Here is a 23952-nt window from a genome sequence, read left to right on the forward strand (position 1 = left end):
GCATGTCATACCGTATTAGCACATCCCCACACAGCACTAACCTGTCTTAAAGAAAATCCTTATAGCAGTTGTATTGATCTCTTGATCCGTTTTTGGTATCCAGATTTAGTTTGCTCTGAAAATTGTATTCAGTTGGTCTCCCGTTCTTCAACTGAACCTTTTAACTTCAACTTCTCAGAGTAACCTCAACTCTGATTGGTTATGCTGTCTCGGGTAGGAGGAGCCAGAGGGTTGAGTGTGTGCGTGCCCACAAAGTCTCTTTTTCATGGAAAAAAATCCTCAAACCCCACTGGCCCATTTCAAGACAAAAATAAGTGAATAGATATCTTAGAGGATCTCGAACATGTTCTCGTCTTTAATTTAATTATTAAATATAACCAATTAAGAATAATAAGATATAGATCAAAGGCTATCAAAACTATCTTTGCAACTCAGTTGTTCTGAAGATTGTAAAGTGGTATTTAGTTTATATTTACACAGACTGTTTAATAGTACATGAATGCATTTACACACAATTACAAACAGATTTAGATGCTACAAATAATCAAGCTGACATTAAAAAGGGATACTGTTGCAGACTTTTTTGTAATTTTGCAGAAACATCATTGAATCAATGAATGAAAACACTGACAAATTGACAGTTTTGGGACTGGATTGACATTTGGACCAAACCAAGAAAATTAAACTCTTTAATGTAATGACACAATTGTAATAGCCAGTATGCTATAATTTTACTATTTAATGTATTTATTAGCCAAAGTCACCTTAATTACCTCTTTTCTTATTGGTAGACATAAAGCAGATCAATGCTTACACCTGGATGGGAGATGGTAGAAATTATGTGTTCATTTTTAACACATTGTTTTGTGTTATCCTATTTATTTTAACACGTTATGTGTATTTTCGTGTTGATTTTGTGTTCAAATAAATAAAAGGGACAACACAAGATGTGTTGAATGGTGTTGTTCCTAAAAATAACACAGAAATCTGTTATTTTAACACAATAGTTTTAAGATCATAAACATATTTTGCTTCTGGTATGGTGGACAGCAAGCTGCATATTTGTAAATGTGAGAATTGAAATATGGATAAATTAAGATGATGAATTAAATAACAGAATAACAATTAATTTAACTCATGCTGTTAAACAGTTGATTGTAAGTTTATTAAAATCAGTAAACTGTATGTAAGGAAATGTGAAAAAGCAAAAACAATGTTTTCCCAAAGCTTTCATGCAGTTAAGACAATTGAACTATTTTTTATATGAAGCTCTTTTCACACTCCATGTCCTCCAGTGTGAATATGTGATCTGTAAGTTTTGCTTTTCTAGAATAACACTAAAGATATGCAAATTAAGTTACTTCACATAGACTGATTCAAAGAAAACATTTAAAGAACGAGAAACCAAAACAATTTAGAAACTACAAACCAATTCTTTTCAATAGAAAAGGATTCACAATGAAATGACATAATTATTCATAGTTCATCAGTTGAGCATTACTTTAAATGGCTGCAGCGTTCACGCATGCGATGGGCAATACAAAAAGCATTCAGACACCAATCTGTGGTAAACAATAAACTTTTGTCTCTGTAATTTACACAGCCATAAATACCTGCATACTGTAGTATTTGTTAATAGCAGTAACATGAAAGGTAAATGGATCCACTAGTAAATGGATCTGGTAGCTGTGTTGAAAATGTTGATAAAGTCTAAAACTTTTTAAAATAACTTTCTCTGTCTGTGTTGCTTCATTGCTGATTCTTGCCATACTTCTGTTGCCGAAATGCACGCGCACGTTGCCACATCATCATTGTGTACTAACAGTAAAAGGGTCTATACATTTTTATATAAGTCAGATCATATGAACATTTTGTGCACCCTCTAGGGGTGAATTTAGATATAAAGATTAAATGGACTTTGAACCATCATCTTTCTACAAAATTATTAGGGTTCTGAACATAACTGCTGCGTTTTTAAATTGTTGCGAGCGTTTGTGATGGCGTTTGAATTATATAAGATAACAAAATGCAGCACCAGTCTTATCCGAGACCGTGCACAATGATGGCAGCAGTGCTGTTCGGTTGCGTCTAGATTTGTATAATTCATTAATAATTGATTGCGTCCAAAACGAAGCACCTGATTAAAACAGTGAAAATGTCAGTAAAGTGAAGAACATTTCTCCTATGAAACAAAGTAACAGATGGTTCAATGATTTTGGAAGGTTGCATGCAAAATCCACTTGGCTCAAAAATCCGCTGGGGCACTTGACACCTCTGATGTTGTTCAATCTTACCATAGGGCCGTTTCAAAGGCTGCATCCTCCGGAGGTTGCATATGCAGGCTGTATACATCCTATTTACACAGTCATGTATATCTTCTTGTAGATACTTTAGACTCACATAAATAAACAAAAAGTGTGGGCATTGTAGGCTGAAGAGTGGCTGGGTTTTTAGTATGATTTACTCAATTTTAATTACAAAGCATTAAAATGTAACATTTGGTAACAATAACCTCAGAAAACAAACTATGCTTAGTTGAAGCACAGCCCTTTGTTTCATTCTTTGTTGCTCTTTTATATAACATTTACATTAGACAACTGTCTCCACAGGCTTCAAAGACACATGAGTTGAGGTACATACACATCCCACCAAAAGAAAAAAAGATGCTATACATAAAATAAATATGAAGACATCCCTATATATAATTTATATACACAGTATTAAATATAGAAATATACGTTATATTTTCTTAATCATTTTGTTATCTAAAACATAGCATCAGCAACTCCAGTAACTGGTAGCTGGGATTGAAAATATTTTACACAGTGGGGTCAGTACTGAGCCTCAAGTATACAATGATAATGAAATGAAAACAAACATTTAAATATCATTGATTAAAATGTAACTGTAAATACAATATCAGAGGAAATAACTGACCATTCAGATTTTTCGTCCTAACTGTGTGGACCTTTCAAAAATATCCATCCATATGTACCATTGTTGCTTGGGGTTTGGGTTAGAATCACTTTCGGCGACTTCCTAACCCAAACATCAACTCTTACCCCAACTCCAGGCGAGAATAGTTTTAAAAGCGGACGAAAAACATTTAGAAACCAATGCATAAAATTACATCCTAATGCAAACCCCGAATCTAACCTAAACCCCATGCATTAAAGTAATGAAATAAAATGACACAATAAAGAAAGTCGTGGCACAGACACGAAAAGCCATTAATAGAGATTTGTGCTGGGAAGGACGAAAAAGACATTTGTCTCCAGAGACGCAAAAAACAGTGGAAATTCGTGTCAGCTAACACGAATAAATTAATCGAAATTACACACAAAGTCACAGTAAAATTCACACACACATAAAGATACAAACACACATGCACACGCGCACACAGTCAAATTTCTGTGGCATTTTGTAAAAACATACATTGTAAAAAAAATTTACTATTTGAAATTATATTTATTTTTAACGTCCTTTCTAATGTTTATATACAAATAATTTCACAAAACGTATCACTAAAGTAGTGATTTGAGTAGTTGGCCACATCCAGTGAAATGAATAGATCTTTATGGGCCTCTGCTGGTCGAAATGATTTATCTTCTAAACTGTAATTCTTTTATTGTTTTTTTTTTTCTAAACACCAGATGACCAAATTTAACACATAACATAGATCAATATCTAAAAACAGTTTAAATCAAATTTCGATGATAAATTTAGTGTGAAATTTTCATACAAAAATTGATGTGTAGTTGAGGAATTAAGTGGTAAACTGGTACAAAAGTATTTCATATATTTGTATCATTAAAAATGTATATATTTTTTAATCACTCTTTTAATTTCTGGGGTCATTTTATCCAAGAAACTCTAACGCATACAGGAAAATCAGGTCTTATGAGGGTTAAACTCAGGGTTAGATCTTAGTTAAATTAAGATGTTTAAGCATCTTTTGTAAAAATGTCTTAGGAAAAAAAACATTATCGTGAGACAAATAAATGGCATTGGCATATTTAAAGATCTGTCTGTGCAAGTTATTTTCAGTTGAGACAACTCAAACACGTGATTTAGTAGCTTTAAGCCTCGCAGAAAAGCTCTCCCCTATTTCACAACAGTACAGTGCTCCTCCTAGAGAATTGGTCGTCTTTTGGCTCTTTACAGGAAGGCTTGTGAAAATGCGTGTGCAAAAACATGTTACATGTTTTCTTGTAATTGACTTTAATAATCATGATTACAGAAGGGCAATAATCAAAAAGCAATCTTGCTGCCTATATTTATGACATCTGAAATGCTGCTCTGATCCACCTCAGGATCAAACACTTCTAATCCTTTATTAAACAATTATTTTAGATCATGTTGTTTCATTATTTGTTGGTTTTGACATTATATAGGCTACATGACCCTTAGTAGAAGTAGTCCAAACATTTAAACCACATGACTTTGTGATGATTGGATTTTGTTACTGATTACATTTTCATAAAGTCATTTGTAAATGAAAAAGAATATATTTGTAAAGCAACTAGCAAACCATGAAAATTTAAGAAATGTTTACATGTTTATATACATTTGTATATTTATGTATAATTTATATTATATATCAGCAAATATAAATACTTAATATATAAATATATATATATATATCCTAAAATTAATCATGCATGTGTGCATATTTATAAATACATAATTATTATACACAGTTCACACACATATATGATGTAAACAAAAACTTTTATTCTGCTATAGATTAATCGTGATTAATCATCATTACACGCTGTATTTATGCTCCAACAGCAGTTAACTGCTAAATTGTAGAGGTGAGAATTGAAATACGGATAAATTAATCACATTACATCACATGATGAATTACATTATACTAACAATTCATTTTACTCATGCTGTTAAGCAGTTGATTGTAAGTTCATTGAAATAAGTAAATTGTATTTAAGGAAATGTGAAAAAGTTCAAAAAACAAAGTTTTCACAAAGCTTCCATGACAGTTAAGGCAGTTTAACTTATTTTTTTGTATGAAACTCATTCCACACTCCATTGGCTCCATCCAGTGTGAATATTTATGTGATCAGTAAGTTTTACTTTTTTAGAATGAAACTTTTACACACTAAAGATATGCAAACAGAGTTACAACATCATAGTCTGATTCAAAGAAAACATTTAATGAACGAGAAACCTAAACAACTATTTACAAAGTACAAACCAAATATTTTCAATAGAAAAGTATTCACAATGAAATCACATAAATATTTTATCAGTTGAGCATTTCTTTAAATGGCTGCAGCGTCACGAAAGTGATGGGCAATACAAAAAGCATTCAGACACCAATCTGTGGAAAACAAACTTTTGTCCCTACACTCTAAAAATGGCTGGGACACCCCTGACCCATAATGGGCAAATATTGAACAAATATCGAGTTAAAAATTGACCCATTGCTGAGTTATTTTAACCCAACTGCTGGGTTATTACACCCCATTGATGGTTGGATAACAACAACTCAACATTGGGTCATTTTTAACCCAGCACAGGAAAATTTTTACCCAGCATGTGTTGTCCAGTATTTACCCATTATGGGTCAAAAACAACCCAGACATTTTAGAGTGTGTAATTTACACCACCATAAATACCTGCATACTGTAGTCACGTGGATAATATTTTGTTAATAGCAGTATTGTGAAAGGTCACGACTGTTCTTGAAAAGTGATCTCATCTCATTAACATTTCTGTTGCCTGATGGCGCGCACTGTTAAAGAAGCATTTTCATTGGCTTGCAGTGACTACGGGCACTTACGAAAGATGACATGTTTTTAATTGTGCCCTCATTTCAACTCCTGGGTATAAACACAAAAGTCTGGGTCTCGTTGTATTGTTCAGGCTGAATTGCAGCGTCTATTCACAGGCACAAACCCACTACTGATCAGCACGGGGGCTTTGACCTGCTCCGTTTCCGACCTGGGCCGGTTCAACCCTCTTTAGACAACCTGTCGGTCTCTGGCTCCCCCAGGATCACCATATCGGTACCGAACTTAGTGTGAACACCCGATCGGCATAGTCCACTACAGACCAGAACCCCTGAACTCAAGCGATCCACCAGACTCAGACTCCCAGTAGCTTGGATTGCAGGCATGCCCACCGCACTCAGCGACGTATGTTATCAGCAGTCGTGTTAAATCAAAAATATTGGACCATGCGCCCTCTTGTGTATGACATCAGAAGTTGAACATGTCTAAATAATGAAAAATTATAATGTATTATTTATACAGCATTGACAAGAAGCGTTTGCTTTTTTACACATTTGAAAAACTGAGTGTAAAAAATAATAAAAGTTTACACCAACAACTTATTTTAAGGTTACATTAATGCACTCATCTGTCACATCTGTGAGGAGCTAATGATCAACACCACAAAAACAGGGAATAAAATGAATCCTTTGATGCAACATAAGAAGATCTTAATGTAATGCTGTCATTTTTAGTGTAATTTCACATTTAAATTGAATTGCATTGAAAGCATGTAAATTAAAAAAACAACAACCCTATAAAACATTTTTTTTATAACATTATTAGAGGAAAGTATTTTTGCATCAAAGTCAGAGCATATGAACATTCTGTGCACCCTCTAGGGGTGAATCTAGATATAGACCCTTTTACAGCCCACGCGATCAAATAGCCTGCACACGCACTCCGGCAACGGAAGCGGTGCCGCTCCCCAGTGGCTCCAACGTGCCAGCAACTCAAAGTTCATCAAAATGTTTTCCCATCATCAAAACGTCTGGTTGTTGCATTTGGTTGCACTAATAGACCCTTTTACTGTTTGTACACAATGATTACGTGGCAACGTATGCGCGCGCATATTGTTTATGAGTTCACACTTACAAATAAGTTGGATAGATTAAATTTGTAAACGTATTTGGCGTGCCGTCCGGGGAGAGGGCTCTAAGCTCAGAAATGGGCCCGAAAACAGAATATCCACCCAAAAATGCAAAATTAGCTTATTCGGACAGCAGCCGAGAGCTTTACCCCCCCAAAAAATATAAATTATGAGGTTGATGTTTGCTGTCTTTGCAAGTAGAAAGCTGGCAATTAGGTGTACATTTGGTTATTTTAGATTGGGAGAGCTTTTGCAGCGTCTGTGGGGAGTTCAATACTCTCTGCGATCGGACGGGTAAGCTCTCGCTGACGACGAGGTGGATGTTGGGTTATCTTAGATTTGGAGGGCTTTTGCGGCGTCCGATGGGAGTTCAATACTGGCAGTTATCGGACGGGTAAGCCACTGCTGATGTAGACTTGAAGATATTAAGTTATTACCGATTGCACCATCTGACAGAAGTTCAATACTCCTTGCGATCATATGGGGAAGCCCTGCTGGCAATCGAACAGGTTAGAGTTTGTTTCGCTGATAAGGGTTTGGTGCGTAATATAGCTTTTGAAAGCTTCGGATGACCAACGAACCAGAGCTTGAATCTGTTCCTAGGAGTCCTTTTTTGGGCGGCTGTGGTTGTGGTACCCATGTGCAAGGAGTGGCCTGAAAAGTGTTCAGCTGGGGTGCCAGAATGTGTCCGGACTAATTTGAGATGTTTTTAAAATAAAAAAAAACGTGTGACTGGTTGATTTGAATAATTCCTGAAAACCTGCGAGAACAGAGAAACATCACAGGTGTAGAAGTGGAGAAAATGTTTTTTGGGAACCAGAGCTCCCGCGGGAGTAGAGCATGCATCACCACCGCAGCAGTGGGAAAACTGAACCTTTATGCATTCGTATGGTTTGTATTGTATGGTATATTGTATTATGTTTTATGGTCAGTGTAGAAGGACTAGGAGGGTGTGCAGCGGAGTCGGTATTTGTGTCAATCTCAAAATTATTTGGATCTGTACACAGCAAAATCACCAGTGTCAAATCTACTCCGCCGACTCATATAAACACCAGCAGCATACACCCAGCACCGGCGACTCTGCTGTGTATTTTGTGTTTTGAAAATAAAATGCAGGACTTGCTCAATGTTATCAATGTTATCAAGAGATAAAGTTTGCGACTTGATTGGTGTTAAAAAGTCACTAAGATCGATGAGACTTGAAAACGATCTTCCTTGCGCTGAATGACAGATCCAAAGCATGCATGGACGCGCAAGTGTGTGACCTCAATATATACACACATATGCAATGTTGATAATTGTATATTGTTTTAAAAAGCTATCCTGTCCAGTTCTGCTGTAAATCACGGATGGATGAAGTTGTGGCTGCAGGTTTAGCTTCAAACTGCTGTTACAGAGAATAAAAATGCTAAGAAACTGACTGAGCTAAACTTACATAGAAAACTTTCAAAGACGTGTGGCTGGCATGCAGACTGGAAGCAAGATGTTTAAGAAATCATCTAAAAGGTGAACGACGTAGGAATTGTGAAGCTGTTAAAGAGAGAACCCATCAAATGCTTCTAGTAGCATGTCAAAAATCTCGGGCATCTTTGCAGGCAATTAAAAATTGCCTTGAATCTAGGTGACTGGGTATCACTTTTAGGGCGGTTTCACATTTGGTGCGATTGCCTGGTCCGAACCCGAGTTCGATTGCTCCCCCCTCCCCATGCCCCCCATAGACTGTCTTCACATATTATTTTTGCCTTCGAACCGCGTTACACTTGCATCATCAAGCTGCAGTCAGTGCGTTCTCATGTTGCTGTAAACGAGAAGACGACAAGCGTGATTGACTAACTGCAAGCAGAGAGATGATTTCTTAATGCCTCGAAAAAAATTGACGTCGGCGGACAAACCGATGTCATCGAAACGACTGTAGTATGTTTGCGGCAGACAGACGAAAGTGCGTTTCTGTATTATTTCTTTGAAACAAAACCAAAGATTTAAAAAAATAAGAACAAGAGTCAAGCAAGCATTCTATGCATTTTGTTGTCAAGGTAAGTGCACGCACACAAACACGTCTGTTTTGGTGGGACATTCCATATAATACGTAATTAACAGTGGTTCACTTCCGCGATTTGGTACGATTGCGCTCACATTAGCAGCGAACCGATCTGGAGTTCACATGAAACGGACCCCAGACCACCCTTTTTAAGCGGACTCGAGTACGTTTCGCGGGTGCACACCTGAGTTCGGAAGACAGCGTTCAAATCATCCAAATGTACCAAACTCTGATGTCAATCGAACCCGGGTGCGCACCAAAAGTGCTAACATGAAAACGCCCTAAATGCACAGGTGATGTCTACTTTGCCAGCCAAGCACCGCGACTGGTTTCTTTGATCAGGGTTACAACTTGATCAGTGTTATAATAGCGTTTAACAAAAGCCGTGTTCAAGCAACTATAATAATCTTTATGCGACACGTTTAATGCGTGTACATATGAAGTTTAACACTTGTTACATGTTTAAATGAAAACCCTGTTTAATATAACAGGCTACTGGCTGTTATCATGCGATTTGTGACACATTTTATTTTAACGTTAAATAAACGTACATTTGGCCCGTCAGTCATCTCCTCAAGTTTGTGCAAAATGGTATCAGCATGGAAGCTTACTGATGTCGAACATTTACTATTCGGTACATGCATGCTCAAGCTGTATGATGAATACAGATTATGCACGGGAATACCGTCTTATTTTGATTCGGGGTGGCTGTTGAGCAGGTCTGAAAGTGAGTAACTTCTGGATCGTTGCTGTTTGGAGACACAAATGTTTAAAACAATTAAGTCTGATTTGGGGTATGGTTTTAACTTTTTTGCCTTAAAGAACCAGTTCGAGATAAGATTTGTTCACAAACTAAACAGACATCATTAGTCGTCACAAATAGTATTTTGGGACGGGAGGCTTTCAACAAAGCCGGGTTAAAACCGTGCTTGAGGCTGGGCAATGAATACTGATTGTAAAGCGATGCTTTGAATCCAATTGCTTCAACAATGATTCACTATTTCAAAGCACTAGAAAAGCCTAGATATGGAGCCACCTGCTGGTGAAAACGTAGTACACACTTTACACAAAGGCTCTCGCTTGGGGGACAAGAGAATAGAAGTAGGGAGCTGAGGAAGAATATAGGGCGTCTGGGCTTGTGTCAGTAGCGGAGGCAGCTTCACGCTACAGTTTTCAGTCAGGCCACAGCCGGAGGACAGGATTAGAAGGAGAAGCCTGTGCCACTAGCGAAGGCATGCTCAAGCTTGGGAATGGCAAATAATGGAAGAAGGGAGATGACTTGTGCTGGTAGTGGAGGCAGCATGGCACTACAGTTTTCACTCAGGCCACGGACGGAGGACACGATTAGCATGAGAAGGATCCTGAGTCTGAGCCGCTAGTGGAGCCATGCTCACGCTGCCTTGAAGAGCAATGCTGGGGAAAGCTGCGACAAGAAGTTCGGCAGAGCAAAGAGGAGCAGCGGAATCCATAGCATGTTCCAGCCGTGCTGGAGACTGTAATGTCTAGAGCAAGGGTCTAAGCAAAGCACATTCTATTAATAGTCTCAATTGCAATATTTATTTGGTATGTATTTTTATAGCTTGGATTGGTTATGTTAATACTTTAAACAATATTCAAACATATTAACAAGTAAAAAACTAAAAGTTTTGAGTAGACTATAAAAGTAGCCCTCCAGATTGTTTCATCCATTGTAGCCCTTGCTCACAAAAAGGTTGGAGACCCCTGGTCTAGAGCTTCTGAAGACTGTAGAGAGTCCTTAGGTGAGTTTGACTGTGATTAAATATGGGCTTGCCTTCATGCTGATTGTGTAGATATGTTGATTGCTAATGGTAGACAGCTGGTGACACTAGAGTATTTCTTGATTACTGATAGTAGACAGCTGGAGGCACTTTAATAGTTTATTTGACGTGTTCCTCCTGAACTACATTAATAAAACATCATGCAACGGAAGCATGGCAAGAATCAGCAGTGAAGCAACACAGACAGGTATTTTAAACTTTATTAACCCTTCAACACAGCTACCACATCCATGTACTATAGTGGAGTGGAAAGAAGACGTTAGCAAATGGCCAAATATAAAGTGGCCAGATACATATATACGTATATTATATTAGTGCAACCAACCAGACATTTTGATGCTGTGAAACAGTTTTGATAAACTTTCTGAGTTGCTAACACGTTAGAACCACTGGGGAATAACACCACTTCTGTTGCCAAAATGGGCTTGCAGGCTATTTGATTATGTGGGCTGTAAAAGGGTCTAAATCAGGGGTGTCCAATACGTCGATCGCGATAGACCAGTTGATCGCAAAGGCAATACCGGTAGATCGCACATAAGTTGATAACAGCGTATGCTGCTCCACGCCTCCACGAGCTTCGGGAAAACAAAGCGCGAAATTGGCAATATGGTTTTAGAAACAAGTCTTTTTGAGTTGCTGCGCATTTCTTCTCAAGTGTGTTTTTATAAATCTTATGCCTCCCCGATGCAGCCGAGTCGTCTAACTTCTGAAATTTGGATGCACATTCTTGCCTTCATGCACGAGCGACCGAATGAGAGAGAGATGCTTCTGATATTGTTGTCATTTTCTAGTTTGTTTCATCAAAACCGCATCTCCGCTATTTTAAGGAGTATTAAGGAATCTGGACCTTCTTTTGATAGACCCGCACCACACATATGCAACCCAGGCAACGATATGGGTAAGTAGACATGCCCCTTACTGCTAAAAAAAAATTAACATTAATATACTTTTTCCACAATAAGACATGTGGATGGGCAAAAATTACTTACTTTTGTCATTAAACTCTTTTCCGACCTAGGACATGATTATTGCCCATCTCCAGTATGAACTCTCATGTGGACATTAAGAGTTCCTTTCGCTCTGAAACTCTTTTTACACTGAAGACAGATGTATGGGCGCTCTCCAGTATGAACTCTCATGTGGATATTAAGACTTCCTTTCGCTCTGAAACTCTTTTCACACTGAAGACATGTGAATGGACGCTCCTTAGTGTGAGTTTTCATGTGGGCATCAAGACTAGGTTTTTGAGTGAAACTCTTTCCACACTGGAGACACATGTACGGGCACACTCCAGTGTGAACTCTCATGTGGACATTAAGACATCGTTTCCTTATGAAACTCTTTTCACACTGAAGACATGGGAACGGACGCTCTCCAGTGTGAATTTTCATGTGGACATCAAGACTACGTTTTTGAGTGAAAGTGTTTCCACACTGGAGACACATGTACGGGCGAACTCCAGTGTGAACTCTTATGTGCTTCTTTAGATATGCTTTTGTAATGAAACTCTTTTCACACTCAGGACATGGATATGCCCGCTCTCCACTGTGAATTTTCACGTGGGCATCAAGATTAGTTTTTTGAGTGAAACTCTTTCCACACTGAAGACACATGTGTGGGCGCTCTTCAGTGTGAATCTTCATGTGAAACGCAAGTCTATCTTTCCTAGAGAAACACTTTCCACACTGGAGACACATGTGTGGGCGCTCTCCAGTGTGAATCTTCATGTGATTTGCAAGTCTATCTTTCCTGGTGAAACTCTTTCCACACTGAAGACATGGGAATGGGCGCTCTCCAGTGTGAATCCTCGTATGTATATTAAGAGCGTTTTTTTGAGTAAAACTCTTTCCACACGTAAGACATGTGTTTGGGGACTCTCCAGTGTGAATTCTCATGTGCACCTTGAGACTTGATTTATAATTAAAACATTTTTTACACTGAGTACATGTGAATTGGTCCTGTCCAGTGTGAATCTTCATGTGGATCTTAAGACTACTTTTTTGAACAAAACTCCTTCCACACTGAAGACATGTGTTTGGGGACTCTCCAGAGTGGATTTTTATGTGCTCCACAAGGTGTCCTTTACTTTTACATTCCTTTTCACAGTGAGGGCAAGCAAAAGATTTGCTGGCATTTGTTCTTTGCTTTCTTTTTGGACAGAAAGTGTTTTTCATCTGCAAACAACCAGAAGATATTTCTGCCATTATGGAATGATGTTCCTGACACTGATGATGTTTCTTCCAGTTCCTTTAGATCTAAAATGAGACAAAAGTATATTTTGTGATATCTGACTTTCTTTTACATTGGTTTTGTTATTGTTATGTTAACCAAATCATAATAAAATGGTAGTGTTTTACTTCAATGTTCCTTACCGATAATTAATGAAGAATCGAGAGTGGATCTCTTTGTTTCTCAGTATTGATTTCCTCTTTAATGATTGTTCACACAATACCTGCTTGTAGACATTGTATTATTGCAACATTTGGATAAAGTGGCCTCTTTAATAAATTATTCCTGCATTTATTTGTTTATGTCTTCACTGATTGTGTAAATCTTGATCTCTGTGTAGTTTAGAAAAAACAGATATGTCAAAACAAAAAAAATGAATACATTTTTACACCTTCAAGTAAATTAATCAACAATAGTTTTTTAATATATTTAGGATACGTAAACCCTTGTTTAAAAAGAAGTCTCTTTTTAAGAGATTAAAACCACTAAAGCAGGCTCAAATAATTGTCAACTTATGTCTACAATTAAGCGTTAATGATTAACAATCAAACAAAATGCGTATAAGACTTTATATGCATTTCCAAACAAATAGAAGTACATGCATTAAGAGTAGCTGCACAATAAATTGCATGCGATTGTTATGCCATCTCATCCGTAAAGACGGTTCCTTTCAGATGGAGCGGCATTTACTATTGATGAATATCAGTCATGTGACCTTTTACGTCATTCCAGTTGCCTGCCGCCATCTTGAGTACCAACCGAGTACCAGTAGGCTACTGACAAGCATTGGCTAGCTTGCTACGATTTACGGATTTCTTATCTTTTACTGTCTATGATCCTTGCGGATACAGGAAATGGCTACGAAAGACAACATTTCACACCTCGACTGTCATGAAAAAGAAACGCTACTTAAAAAAATCTTTGTTAGGGTGTGACGCCTACTCTATTCCTGATGCTTCTTCCTACTTTCAGATTACTGCTGTAAATAACGTATATTGCACCAGACGAATGATTTTGTTATCGTGATTTAGTTATCCGAGTTTTTTTCTTTATACATTTAATTCATGAGCATGTTCCCTATTACGTCACTCCTGCCAGGGATTCCCCAGGGTCTTAAAGCTCGTATGACTGTGCACATGCGCAGTTTTCAAATGCAGCGCTTTAATTCTGTTTACAAACTTAAAGATGAAAAGAATGATGGATATAGATGTACTATATGTTTTGTGCTTATTTTGTTCAAAAGCATGATCAACGTAAGTCTACATATAATAACAAGAACTATGCTTCTAACGTCAGGTGAAGGGCTGCTTTCAGCTCCGTCAAAATGTTGCACAATGTTACAGTCACTGCACTTGCTGTCCAGAATAAAAGAATACATTACAACCCATTGTGTGAGCTGTCTCTTTGGTACCGCGTGTTTATTTACATGTTGTGTAAAAGTAGGCCGTTTACCCAACGTCTCCTTTCGGTGCCGCAGTTCAGGGCGCAAAAACGCAGTTTGGAATTCGCTGCATGCCTGCATCGCAATTCGCCTACTGCCCAACTGTTTTTGTTATGGTATAGACATTTTAGTGGATTGAAAGAGATTGAACATAATATCATATTTCGACCTGTACTGATAATATGCGATGCAGGGCTTTATTTTTATACATTTTTATAATTTTATCAAAATTATTTAGAGAAACAGAGCTCATGTTGGACGGTGCTATAAAAATATGTCAAGCCAGTGAGCTAGCACGACAACATGTACTAAATTTCAGAGAGTCTGCACATGGAGCAGCGCGTGAAGATGACGTAGCAGTAAACGTGGTGACAACGAAAGGAAAACCACAGAGCAAATTTAAAGACAAGGATAACAGAGTTAAAAACAGTGAAAAAGAAATGTTCACTTGCAAAAGATGTGGTGAAAAACACAGACCAAGACAATGTCCTGCATATGGAAAAACATGTGCAAAATGCAAAGGACAAAACCATTTTGCAAGAATGTGTCTCTCTAAGAAGAAAAGACAGGGTGTACACACACAGTGCAGGAAGACACAGATGACAGTGATAACATGAGTGACACATTTTTCATTAAAATGGTATCACAGGATAAAGACATCACTTGTAAGTCTGCAGAAAAAATCAATACAGGTCAAACTGTAAGTACAGTCAAAGAAGATAAATGGATTGCTTCATTGTTAGTCAATGGGACAATTATAACATTTAAAATTGACACAGGGGCCAAAGCTAACTTGATTAGTGAGAAAGATTTGAAAAAAATTGACGGAAGAGCCTAAAAGATACACAGAAAAAGTCACACCTCTGAAGGCTTATAATAATCAGCCAATACAAACAAAAGGTGCATGCAGACTTAAAGTGATGTCAAAAGGCAAACGGCATAACATGTTGTTCGTCATTGTCCCTGACTCTTAGGAGACAAAGCATCTGAGGACCTAGGACTAGTAAAATGGATCTATCAAACCCCATTCACACAAACCTTTGGTCCCAGAAAATACCTGTAAAATTGCCAGACAAGCATCTGTGTAAACACAAACTCGTCCCGTTAATCTTCTGGGATCGTTGCCGGAAAGAGGACCTAGTCAGATACACGGAAAACCCTCTGTGTGAACAAGAAGCCGAAACAATGCCGTAATGGGCGTGTCGTAGTGAGGACGCGTGCGTCATCCCAACAAAAGTTATGGTTCAGCTCCTTAAAACGAGAGATAACATGCATATAAACATTCACCACGTGAAATGTTGCAAACTAGATTGAAGCAGTTATCAGGAAATGATAAATGAGACGCATAAACAATGATGCACGTACCGTAGTGAGGATGCGCGTGTCATGGCAACATGAAGTTGGTTCAACTCTTTAAAATGAGGGATTTACAACATTCACGACGAGAAATGTCAGCAAACTGGACTGAAGCAGATATCAGGTAAGTTAGCTCGTTACTTACTGCGTTGAAATGGAGATCATTCAGCAGCATAAAAGAATATCGTGCCTAGGGTTGTAACGATATTGCGAACCGAACCGTACGATCGCGATACACCACCCACGATACGAATCGCGAACCTCCCGTGTCGCGGTACTCTCACGCCTCCTGCTGCCCATTGTTGAGGTTAATGTCACTTATCTCTGACTAACTAATCTATTTATTAAAAAAAATATTTGCATATATTTGATTAACTTGTATTAGTAACGACTAATAAGAGCTTTTTAAATGCTGTTCTAAATAGTATATTCCAAAGTTACTGTTTTCCAAGTGCATGTCATGTGACTTGGGAGTGAGCGCAGGTCACAGGATGGCTGCTCCGCCTGAGATTGCAGATCCCCCGGACACATTTAAGTCTCTTGTGTGGGAACATTTTGGGTTTTCAGTGGAGTACAGGAATGGAATTCGTGTCGTAGACAAATCACACACAATCTGTCGTAACGGTGTTTGTGTGTGTGTGTGTTTCCCAGTAAACAATTACGGTCTTTCAACGTTGAAATATGGTTGAAAATAAGTCGGTCCGCCTTGGACTGGTTTACGGCATGATTTCAACTAAGTAGTTTGGCTGGACTGTTTGACTACGTGTTTTCAACTGACCATGTTTTCAACTCATAATCTACCAGTAAACAATTACGGTCTTTCAACGTTGATATATGGTTGAAAATAAGTCGGCCCGCCTTGGACTGGTTTACGACATGATTTCAACTAAGTAGTTTTGGCTGGACTGTTTGACTACGTGTTTTCAACTGACCATGTTTTCAACTCATAATCTAAGACAGCTAGATAATCTGTTATACATGCTACAACAACGGAGAAAACAAACTACCAAACCATGTTTATTATTATTGTAGATCATTCTTGTTAATGATTGCGCTTGCGTACTCTATGGACACTGAGAGACACTGTACTAGTGGAAGTGCGCATGAGTCCTGTTGGCGCTGTTTTATATTCCCCTGCCGGGTTGAAGTGTTTAGTTTCGGTTTGTTGCCTGTGGCTGTGTAAGCTGTAAATTGAATATACACTACAGATGTTTATGTAATAAATACAGCTGGTTTGGATTGATCATGGACTCTTCACTCATTTCTACAATTATCTTAAGTAAATGTAAAGAGTTTTACATATTACGTCAAAGTTATAAAAAATATGAAACTGCAATTGAGGTGCAATGAGGATTCATGCTATAATTACCCCACCCCACCAGGTGGCGGTAATGCACCATTAAAGGTAGTTGCCAACCGCCATAAAACTGAAAGAAGAAGAAGCGAAGAGGCGTGTGAATGTGGCGCGAATCTTCCACCCATCATCACAGAGAGAAGCCCAACCAACCGCCAGATTACAGAAAACTCTGGACTGCTCATAGCAGGGATTTTCAAAGCTGTCCTGGAGGACCACTGGTACTGCACATTTTGCATGTTTCCCTTCTGTGACACACCTCATTCAGTTACCTTACACACCCAAGCCGTTTCTCAATATGCGTTCTTGTCTGTACTTGCGTTCTTGTGGACTTGTGAAACGTCATCAGTCGCGGCCCAAGTACTGTTCCAATTCATAGTTCGCATCAAGCCCAAGTTCACATAAAATCCCCGGATGTGTTCTTGATCCGCCCATTTTATCGAGGATGCATCAGAGGAGACTTGTGTGGACTTATGACAGCGAAGTTTCCCGGAATGCATTTCGCGTCAGAAGTTCGTTCTTCCGAGTCTGAACTTGCAAGTCCGAACTAGGAAGGACACAAGTCCGAACTTGGCGTACTTGGTATTGAGAAACGGCTCCAGTTCAAGTCTTGCAGTCTCTACTAATGAGCTGAAAATTTAAACCAGGTGTGTCTAATGAGGGAGACATGCAAACTGTGCAGCACCAGTGGTCCTCCAGGACAGCTTTGAAAACCCCTGGTTTGATTTGTTTATTTTTGCCGGTTCAGCACAAGTTCGCGTGTTTAATCGCCTCCGCTGTCACTGTGAGAAAAAAATCATTAATCCATCTGTTTCATGATGTTAAACATGTAAAGTGATGCATGGTCTCTGTTCATCTGTTCTCTTCTTCACAAATAATGAAACACATTTTAACTTGAATGCTCGTTTTGTAAGTCCATGATTAAAAATGAACATGTAAACAGAAACAATTATTATCATTAAAGCATGAAATGACGAATAATAAGTGATGGCAGAATTTTTAAAAGTGAAAGTCTAACGCGACCTCTGGTGTGTGTGTGCGCGTGTGATGATTACCTTGATTAGTTCATCATCACATTATACTCAGATTTACAGATTCATAGTAGATTTATTTCATGCATTAGTTGACTTCAACAGTAACATTTTCAGCATTTTAGCTAAGGAATGATATTCATCACCTGATAAACAGCTAATTACAGTCCTGCATTACTAAAGTTAAAGTTTGATTTTTAAGTTTGTTTGCCAAAGTTAAAAAAGAAAACGTCAAGTTATTTTTGTTGTTGTTATTAAGTTAAGTTAATCTATTGTTCCCTTAGCATTGCTAGTAAAATGACAGGAACCCTACACCCACAGCAAACCGAACCGAATCGGACCGAACCGCGGCTCCAAAACCGTAAACCGATCCGAACCGTGCAATTGGTGTATCGTTACACCCCTAATCGCGTCACGTGCTCATTTGAGCTATAATAAACGAAAATACCCGCGCTTCTCAAAATGCGGGTTTTAAATGCATATAAACAATCACGATGAGAAATGTCTGAAAACTGTATCAAAGCAGAGATCAGGGAGCTCGTCAAATATCCATTCTGAACCTGAGATCATTCACCAGCATAGAACTGTGCGTTCACGCGCTCCTTTATAGTCTTATCATAAACAAAAATGCACGCGAGTGGTTTTTTGGAGAGAGAAATAATAAATAATATGCAAACTATGCAAAAAAAGACGCTGCGTAGAAGAGAGGGCAGGACTTTCAACAGGTCACGTGTCTTTCCGGGACCATCAGATGCCGGGTAATCATGGCAGTGTGAATGAACAAAAAAATCAAACGATTCCAGAAAAATCCAGGATGCATTTTACATGTATTTTCCGGAATGTCTGTGTGAAAAGGGCTTGAAGATAAACACTGACAACATGAAAATGGTCACACAAGGCAAACAAAAGGAACATCATCAGTGTGAGGGAAGTTCTGACATTGTCAATAAATTCCCTTAGATTTTCAGAGGACATGGGACATTACCTTACACCTACAAAATACAGCTCAAGGATGATGCCGTGCCTGTAGTGCATGCCCCAAGAAGAGTGCCTACACCACTCAGGACTGCTTTAAAAAAAGAGCTTGAAAGAATGACTCAAATGGGTGTCATCGAGCATGTGGAAAAGCCCGCAGACTGGGTAAACTCCATTACATGTGTCAAGAAAAAGAACACATGTGCTCTAAGAGTCTGCTTTGATCCTAAAGATCTAAATGAAAATATCAAAAGAGCACATTACCAGTGTAGCCCTCTCACTGAGGGGCTGTTTACACTTCGTATTAACATGTGTTTTCATCGATCAGATCACAAGTGGACGAGAGAGAAACATTAAGTTTACACCTGGTATTTAAATCCGTCTCTTTTGTCCACTTTCGACCGCTTCTGTGCTGAATACTATGAGGGGGTGGTCTGTGAGACGGTGGGCGAGTCTCTCTGCTGTCATTCAAACCCGAGCGGGAGTAATTATGAGTTTATATGGACGCAAACTAATATTATGTCAGAGTGCACTGCTTGTTTAGCAAGTAAACATGCTGCACAGTGTTTTGTACACGAGTATGTAAGAGCTTTCTTTGAATTTTCAGCGCAATTGATGAAATAGGATCGCGCAACTTTCACACGCTTTCAAAACGAAACTACGGAGATCAGCCGCTTAGTTTTATCAATGAAAGGCTAAAAATAGCGCTGTTCACCGAATGTTCACGCCAGAAGTCAAAAAAGACGTAAAATTTTGTTTAATACCTCAGATTAGATAAATGGGCGGAGAGAAGGCGGTCGCGTGTGGCTGTTCGAACGCATTCAACCACATGTGCGTTCCGCAACTCCAAAGCGATCTGATCGAAAGTGGTTTCGACCACCTCTGGATGTGGTTGAAAGGGGTTGAAAGTGGACGAGCTCAAAACGTTTTGAACACCGTTTACACCTGGCATTAACGTCGTCCACTTGTGATCCGATCGACGAAAACACATGTTAATGCCAAGTGTAAACAGCCTCTGAGTAACTGGCTCAAATTCAAATGTCTAGGGAAACGTACAATTTAACTTTACACGTGAGAGGCACATCTAAATTTACTTAAGGTATAAATGTTTAATACCAAAGTAACCCAAAAAACTAGTATAATTCACCCCGGGCTTCAGATTATAGTTTTTCCATGTAAATGTTCACTTCTATTACTCAGAAAATACTTACTTTAAGCACAAAATAGTAAAGGCAGTAGTACAACACCTCAAAATAAATCTCAAGTTGTATGACAGGCCCCCTTTAACTTTGTCTCTCTCTCTTTACATAAGAATCACAGGAGATGTACCATAAACAAAAACATTTATTAACTGATTTACTCTTGTTTTCGTTTCATTTGATTCGTTTCAAATAGATTCAGATCACTTGAATCAACTTTAAGTTAACTCACACTTCAATGTGCACATGCACATCACAGGCAATCACTCAATATGAAACACTCAAACAAATGTAAACAAAACAAAACAAAAATCCCCACAAAAGAAATATTACCCAGCTGGGATTTAAGTCTTTTGTTGGCGCGCTATGTTGGAGCTCATGTGAATGTGTGTAAGTTTATAGTACTTACGAAATCCAATGAAACAGTGAAACTGAAGAACAAAGTAATGAAGAAACAATTATCAGATCAGCCGATCCGATTTTCAGTAGCATTCATCCACGAACAACGGTGTGCGAATCCATCCGATGATGTAAACAAACCAGAGATGCAACATAGGCCACGACGCAGCATCTGTCCCTCTGGAAGAATCGCGCAGCCTTTACTCTCTTCGTTTGTACTCACTCCAGATGACTATCGGCGTTGACTATGTCAACGGTTTTTGTGAACTTAATAAACACTATAATAATTCTTCGACAGTTGTCAATGGCAATTCGGTCTCCCCTAGGACCCCGATTGGTACCTAGCACTAATGCCTGTTCAAAAATTTGTCATTGCGATATCTCGTCTGCGTTAGCGGTCTAGCAAGCTAATTACATTGTACAAGATAGAAGCATACAATTTTTTAAAAATAAAAGTTAACAAAAAAATGATATAATAAACTAATGTTGCAGACACGTCAGTACTTTTGTGTCATCATCTGCTTTACAAAAACAATATTTTTTTGTAAATTATTAACATACCTTACAAAATGCTTTTTTTTAATAGTAAAAGTGTAGTAATCATGGCTTATAAATTATGATTTTAATGTGTGATTCAACTATGTAGTAATCATGTTTTGTATAAGTAATTTATTAACTTTACACAGTACAAAAGTGGAAAGGGTACAGTATAATAATCTAAATAATAAAATGACACAAGCAATGTGTAGATCTTCCAACTATAGCCTTATTTATATACTACTATATGAAAATTTTAATTTAAAAGACATCAATTGTAATTTTAACAACGTTCTAACCACATAAATCATAACGCGATTTTGTAGGAATTGTAATAAGGCGCTAAGAAAACTACCCATGAGGAGTTTTTTCAGCCAATGGAATCACGCGGGGTCCTACGGGAGACCGAATTGCCCGGGGGGACCGAATTGCTCATGACACCGACCCTGTCCCAAATGGCACACTCCGGACTTGTGGTCCTCCTCAGAGTCCACACTTTGATGACATCACGTAGTCCAGACTTTAGGGACCCTTGATGTGAGTCCACGTGGGTGCACCGGAGTTGTATTTTGGGACAGACTCAAGCATCACACCGGAAATAGGTAGAGAAGTTGCCTGTCAGTGTGAACTCCTCCCTTCCATCGCCTGATTGGTCTGATTGCCCTTTCGCAAGGACTTCTGGGTTGGCAAAGTGCGCGAAGCCTGCTGCAGTGCGGGCTTCGCTGAAGACCGCATCAAGGGGGCAAAGGAGGCGCTGATGAGCACACTTCAAAGCGTAAAAATGACAGATGGGACACCCTACGGACTCGTAGACTAAGCGAGAACACGCAATTTAAGGCCACAAGACCGATGCCGTTTCTCAATACCAAGTACGCCAAACTCGGACTTGTGTCCTTCGTAGTTCGAACTTGCAAGTTCAGACTAGGAAGAACGAACTCCTGACGCGAAATGCATTCTGGGAAACTTCGCTGTCATAAGTCCACACAAGTCTTCTCTGGTCCTGTCCCAAATGGCACACTCCGGACTTGTGGTCCTCCTCAGAGTCCACACTTTGATGACATCACGTAGTCCAGACTTTAGGGACCCTTAATGCGAGTCCACCTGGGTGCAACGGAGTCGTATTTTGGGACAGACTCGAGCGTCACACCGGAAATAGGTAGAGAAGTTGCCCGTCAGTGTGAGCTCCTCCCTTCCGTCGTCTGATTGGTCTGATTGCTCTTTCGCAAGGACTTCTGGGTAGGTAAAGTGCGCGAAGCTGATGAGCACACTTCAAAGCGTAAAAATTACAGATGGGACACCCTACGGACTTGTGGACTAAGCGAGCACGCGCAATTTAAGGCCACAAGACCGAAAGTCCACATGAAGTGCGCCATTTGGGACAGGGCCATAGATGCATCCTTGATAAAATGGGCGGATCAAGAACACATCCGGGGATTTTATGTGAACTTGGGCTTGATGCGAACTTTGAATTGGAACAGTACTTGGGCCGCGACTGATGACGTTTCACAAGTTCACAAGAACGCAAGTACAGACAAGAACGCATATTGAGAAATGGCTCGAAAGTCGACATGAAGTGCGCCATTTGGGACAGGGCCACCGTAACGTTCTTCTTCTTCTTCATTGTTTATTGGCGGTTGGCAAACCAGCTTTTGATGCATTTGTCGCTTCACAAAATTAATACAATCAATTGACAAACAAAATATAACAGAAGGAAACAGGTTGACAAAAAGTAGGCTAACTGCAAATAATTAACATGGGAGGTCAAGCAATCAAATGATAAACATCAATTATATATCAAGGTGGTATGCAAACACAGAAAAATAAGAAAATATAGAGAAAAAGAAAGGAAAAATAATTTTTTACTAAGCAAATTGAATAGATGAGTTTTCTTTGCCGATTCTTTATCTTAAAAGTTTTTTAAAACGCTTGAGCACACATTTGCAGAAAGTCTTCTGAGTAAAAGAAAAAGCAGCCAGCAAACTTTGCAGTGCATGTCGTATTAGCACATCCCCACACAGGACTAACCTGTCTTAAAGAAAATCTTTACAGCAGTTGTATTGATCTCTTGATCCGTTTTTGGTATCCAGATTTAGTTTGCTCTGAAAATTGTATTCAGTTGGTCTCCTGTTCTTCAACTGAACCTTAACTTCTCAGAGTAACCTCAACTCTGATGCTGTCTCGGGTAGGAGCCAGGGCGTTGGGTGTGTGCTTGCCCACAAAGTCTCTTCTTCATGGACAAAATTCCTCAAACCCCACTGGCCCATTTTCAATACAAAAATGTTTAAAAAGATATCTTCTCAAATATGTTCTCGTCTTTAATTTGATTATTAAATATAACCAATTAAGAATAATAAGATATAGAGCTGTTATTTATCAAAGGCTATCAAAACAATCTTTGCAACTTCAGTGGTTCAGAAGATTATAAAGTGGCATTTAGTTTATTTTTTACACAGACTGTTTAATGCAATTCAAGTACATGAATGCATTTACACACAAATACAAACAGATTAAGATGCTACAAATAATCAAGTTGACATTAAAGAGTGATACTGTTGCAGACTTTTTTGCAGAAACATCATTGAATCAATGAATGAAAACACTGAAAAATTGACAGTTTTGGGTCTGGATTGGCCAAATTTGCATATGTCGATGTGGTGATAAAAATTCCTTGAGTCTTTCTTCCACACTGCAGTCTTATGCATATGAAGACTG

General features: G+C 38.6%; 2 protein-coding genes across 5 annotated transcripts in view; both read right to left on the bottom strand.

Moving 5' to 3' along the window:
- LOC141369465 (uncharacterized) overlaps positions 1-20834 on the bottom strand; it is a 50049-nt gene extending 29215 nt beyond the window's left edge. The window contains exon 1 of the mRNA XM_073875945.1: positions 20714-20834. The gene's annotated coding sequence lies outside the window, so the exon portion shown is untranslated. The remainder of the gene's footprint in view (positions 1-20713) is intronic.
- Positions 5154-20854, bottom strand: LOC129427030 (uncharacterized). 4 transcript variants are annotated; one of them, XM_073875944.1, is made up of 5 exons: positions 20714-20854; positions 13173-13280; positions 13092-13138; positions 11709-12974; positions 5154-6238 (listed from the first exon to the last, which is right to left on the bottom strand). In XM_073875944.1, the coding sequence occupies exon 4, from the start codon at positions 12921-12923 to the stop codon at positions 11745-11747; it is 1179 nt and encodes a 392-aa protein (XP_073732045.1). In that variant the 5' UTR covers positions 12924-12974; positions 13092-13138; positions 13173-13280; positions 20714-20854; the 3' UTR covers positions 5154-6238; positions 11709-11744. The 4 variants fall into 4 exon arrangements, with proteins under 4 accessions (XP_073732045.1, XP_055039126.2, XP_055039127.2 ...); XM_055183151.2 differs by having other exon boundaries at positions 13092-13280; XM_055183152.2 differs by lacking the exon at positions 13173-13280 and having other exon boundaries at positions 13092-13171; positions 20714-20850.
- Between the last annotated feature and the right edge of the window lie 3098 nt (positions 20855-23952).

Source organism: Misgurnus anguillicaudatus, chromosome 14, assembly GCF_027580225.2.
Source record: "Misgurnus anguillicaudatus chromosome 14, ASM2758022v2, whole genome shotgun sequence".
Classification (NCBI taxonomy): domain Eukaryota; kingdom Metazoa; phylum Chordata; class Actinopteri; order Cypriniformes; family Cobitidae; genus Misgurnus; species Misgurnus anguillicaudatus.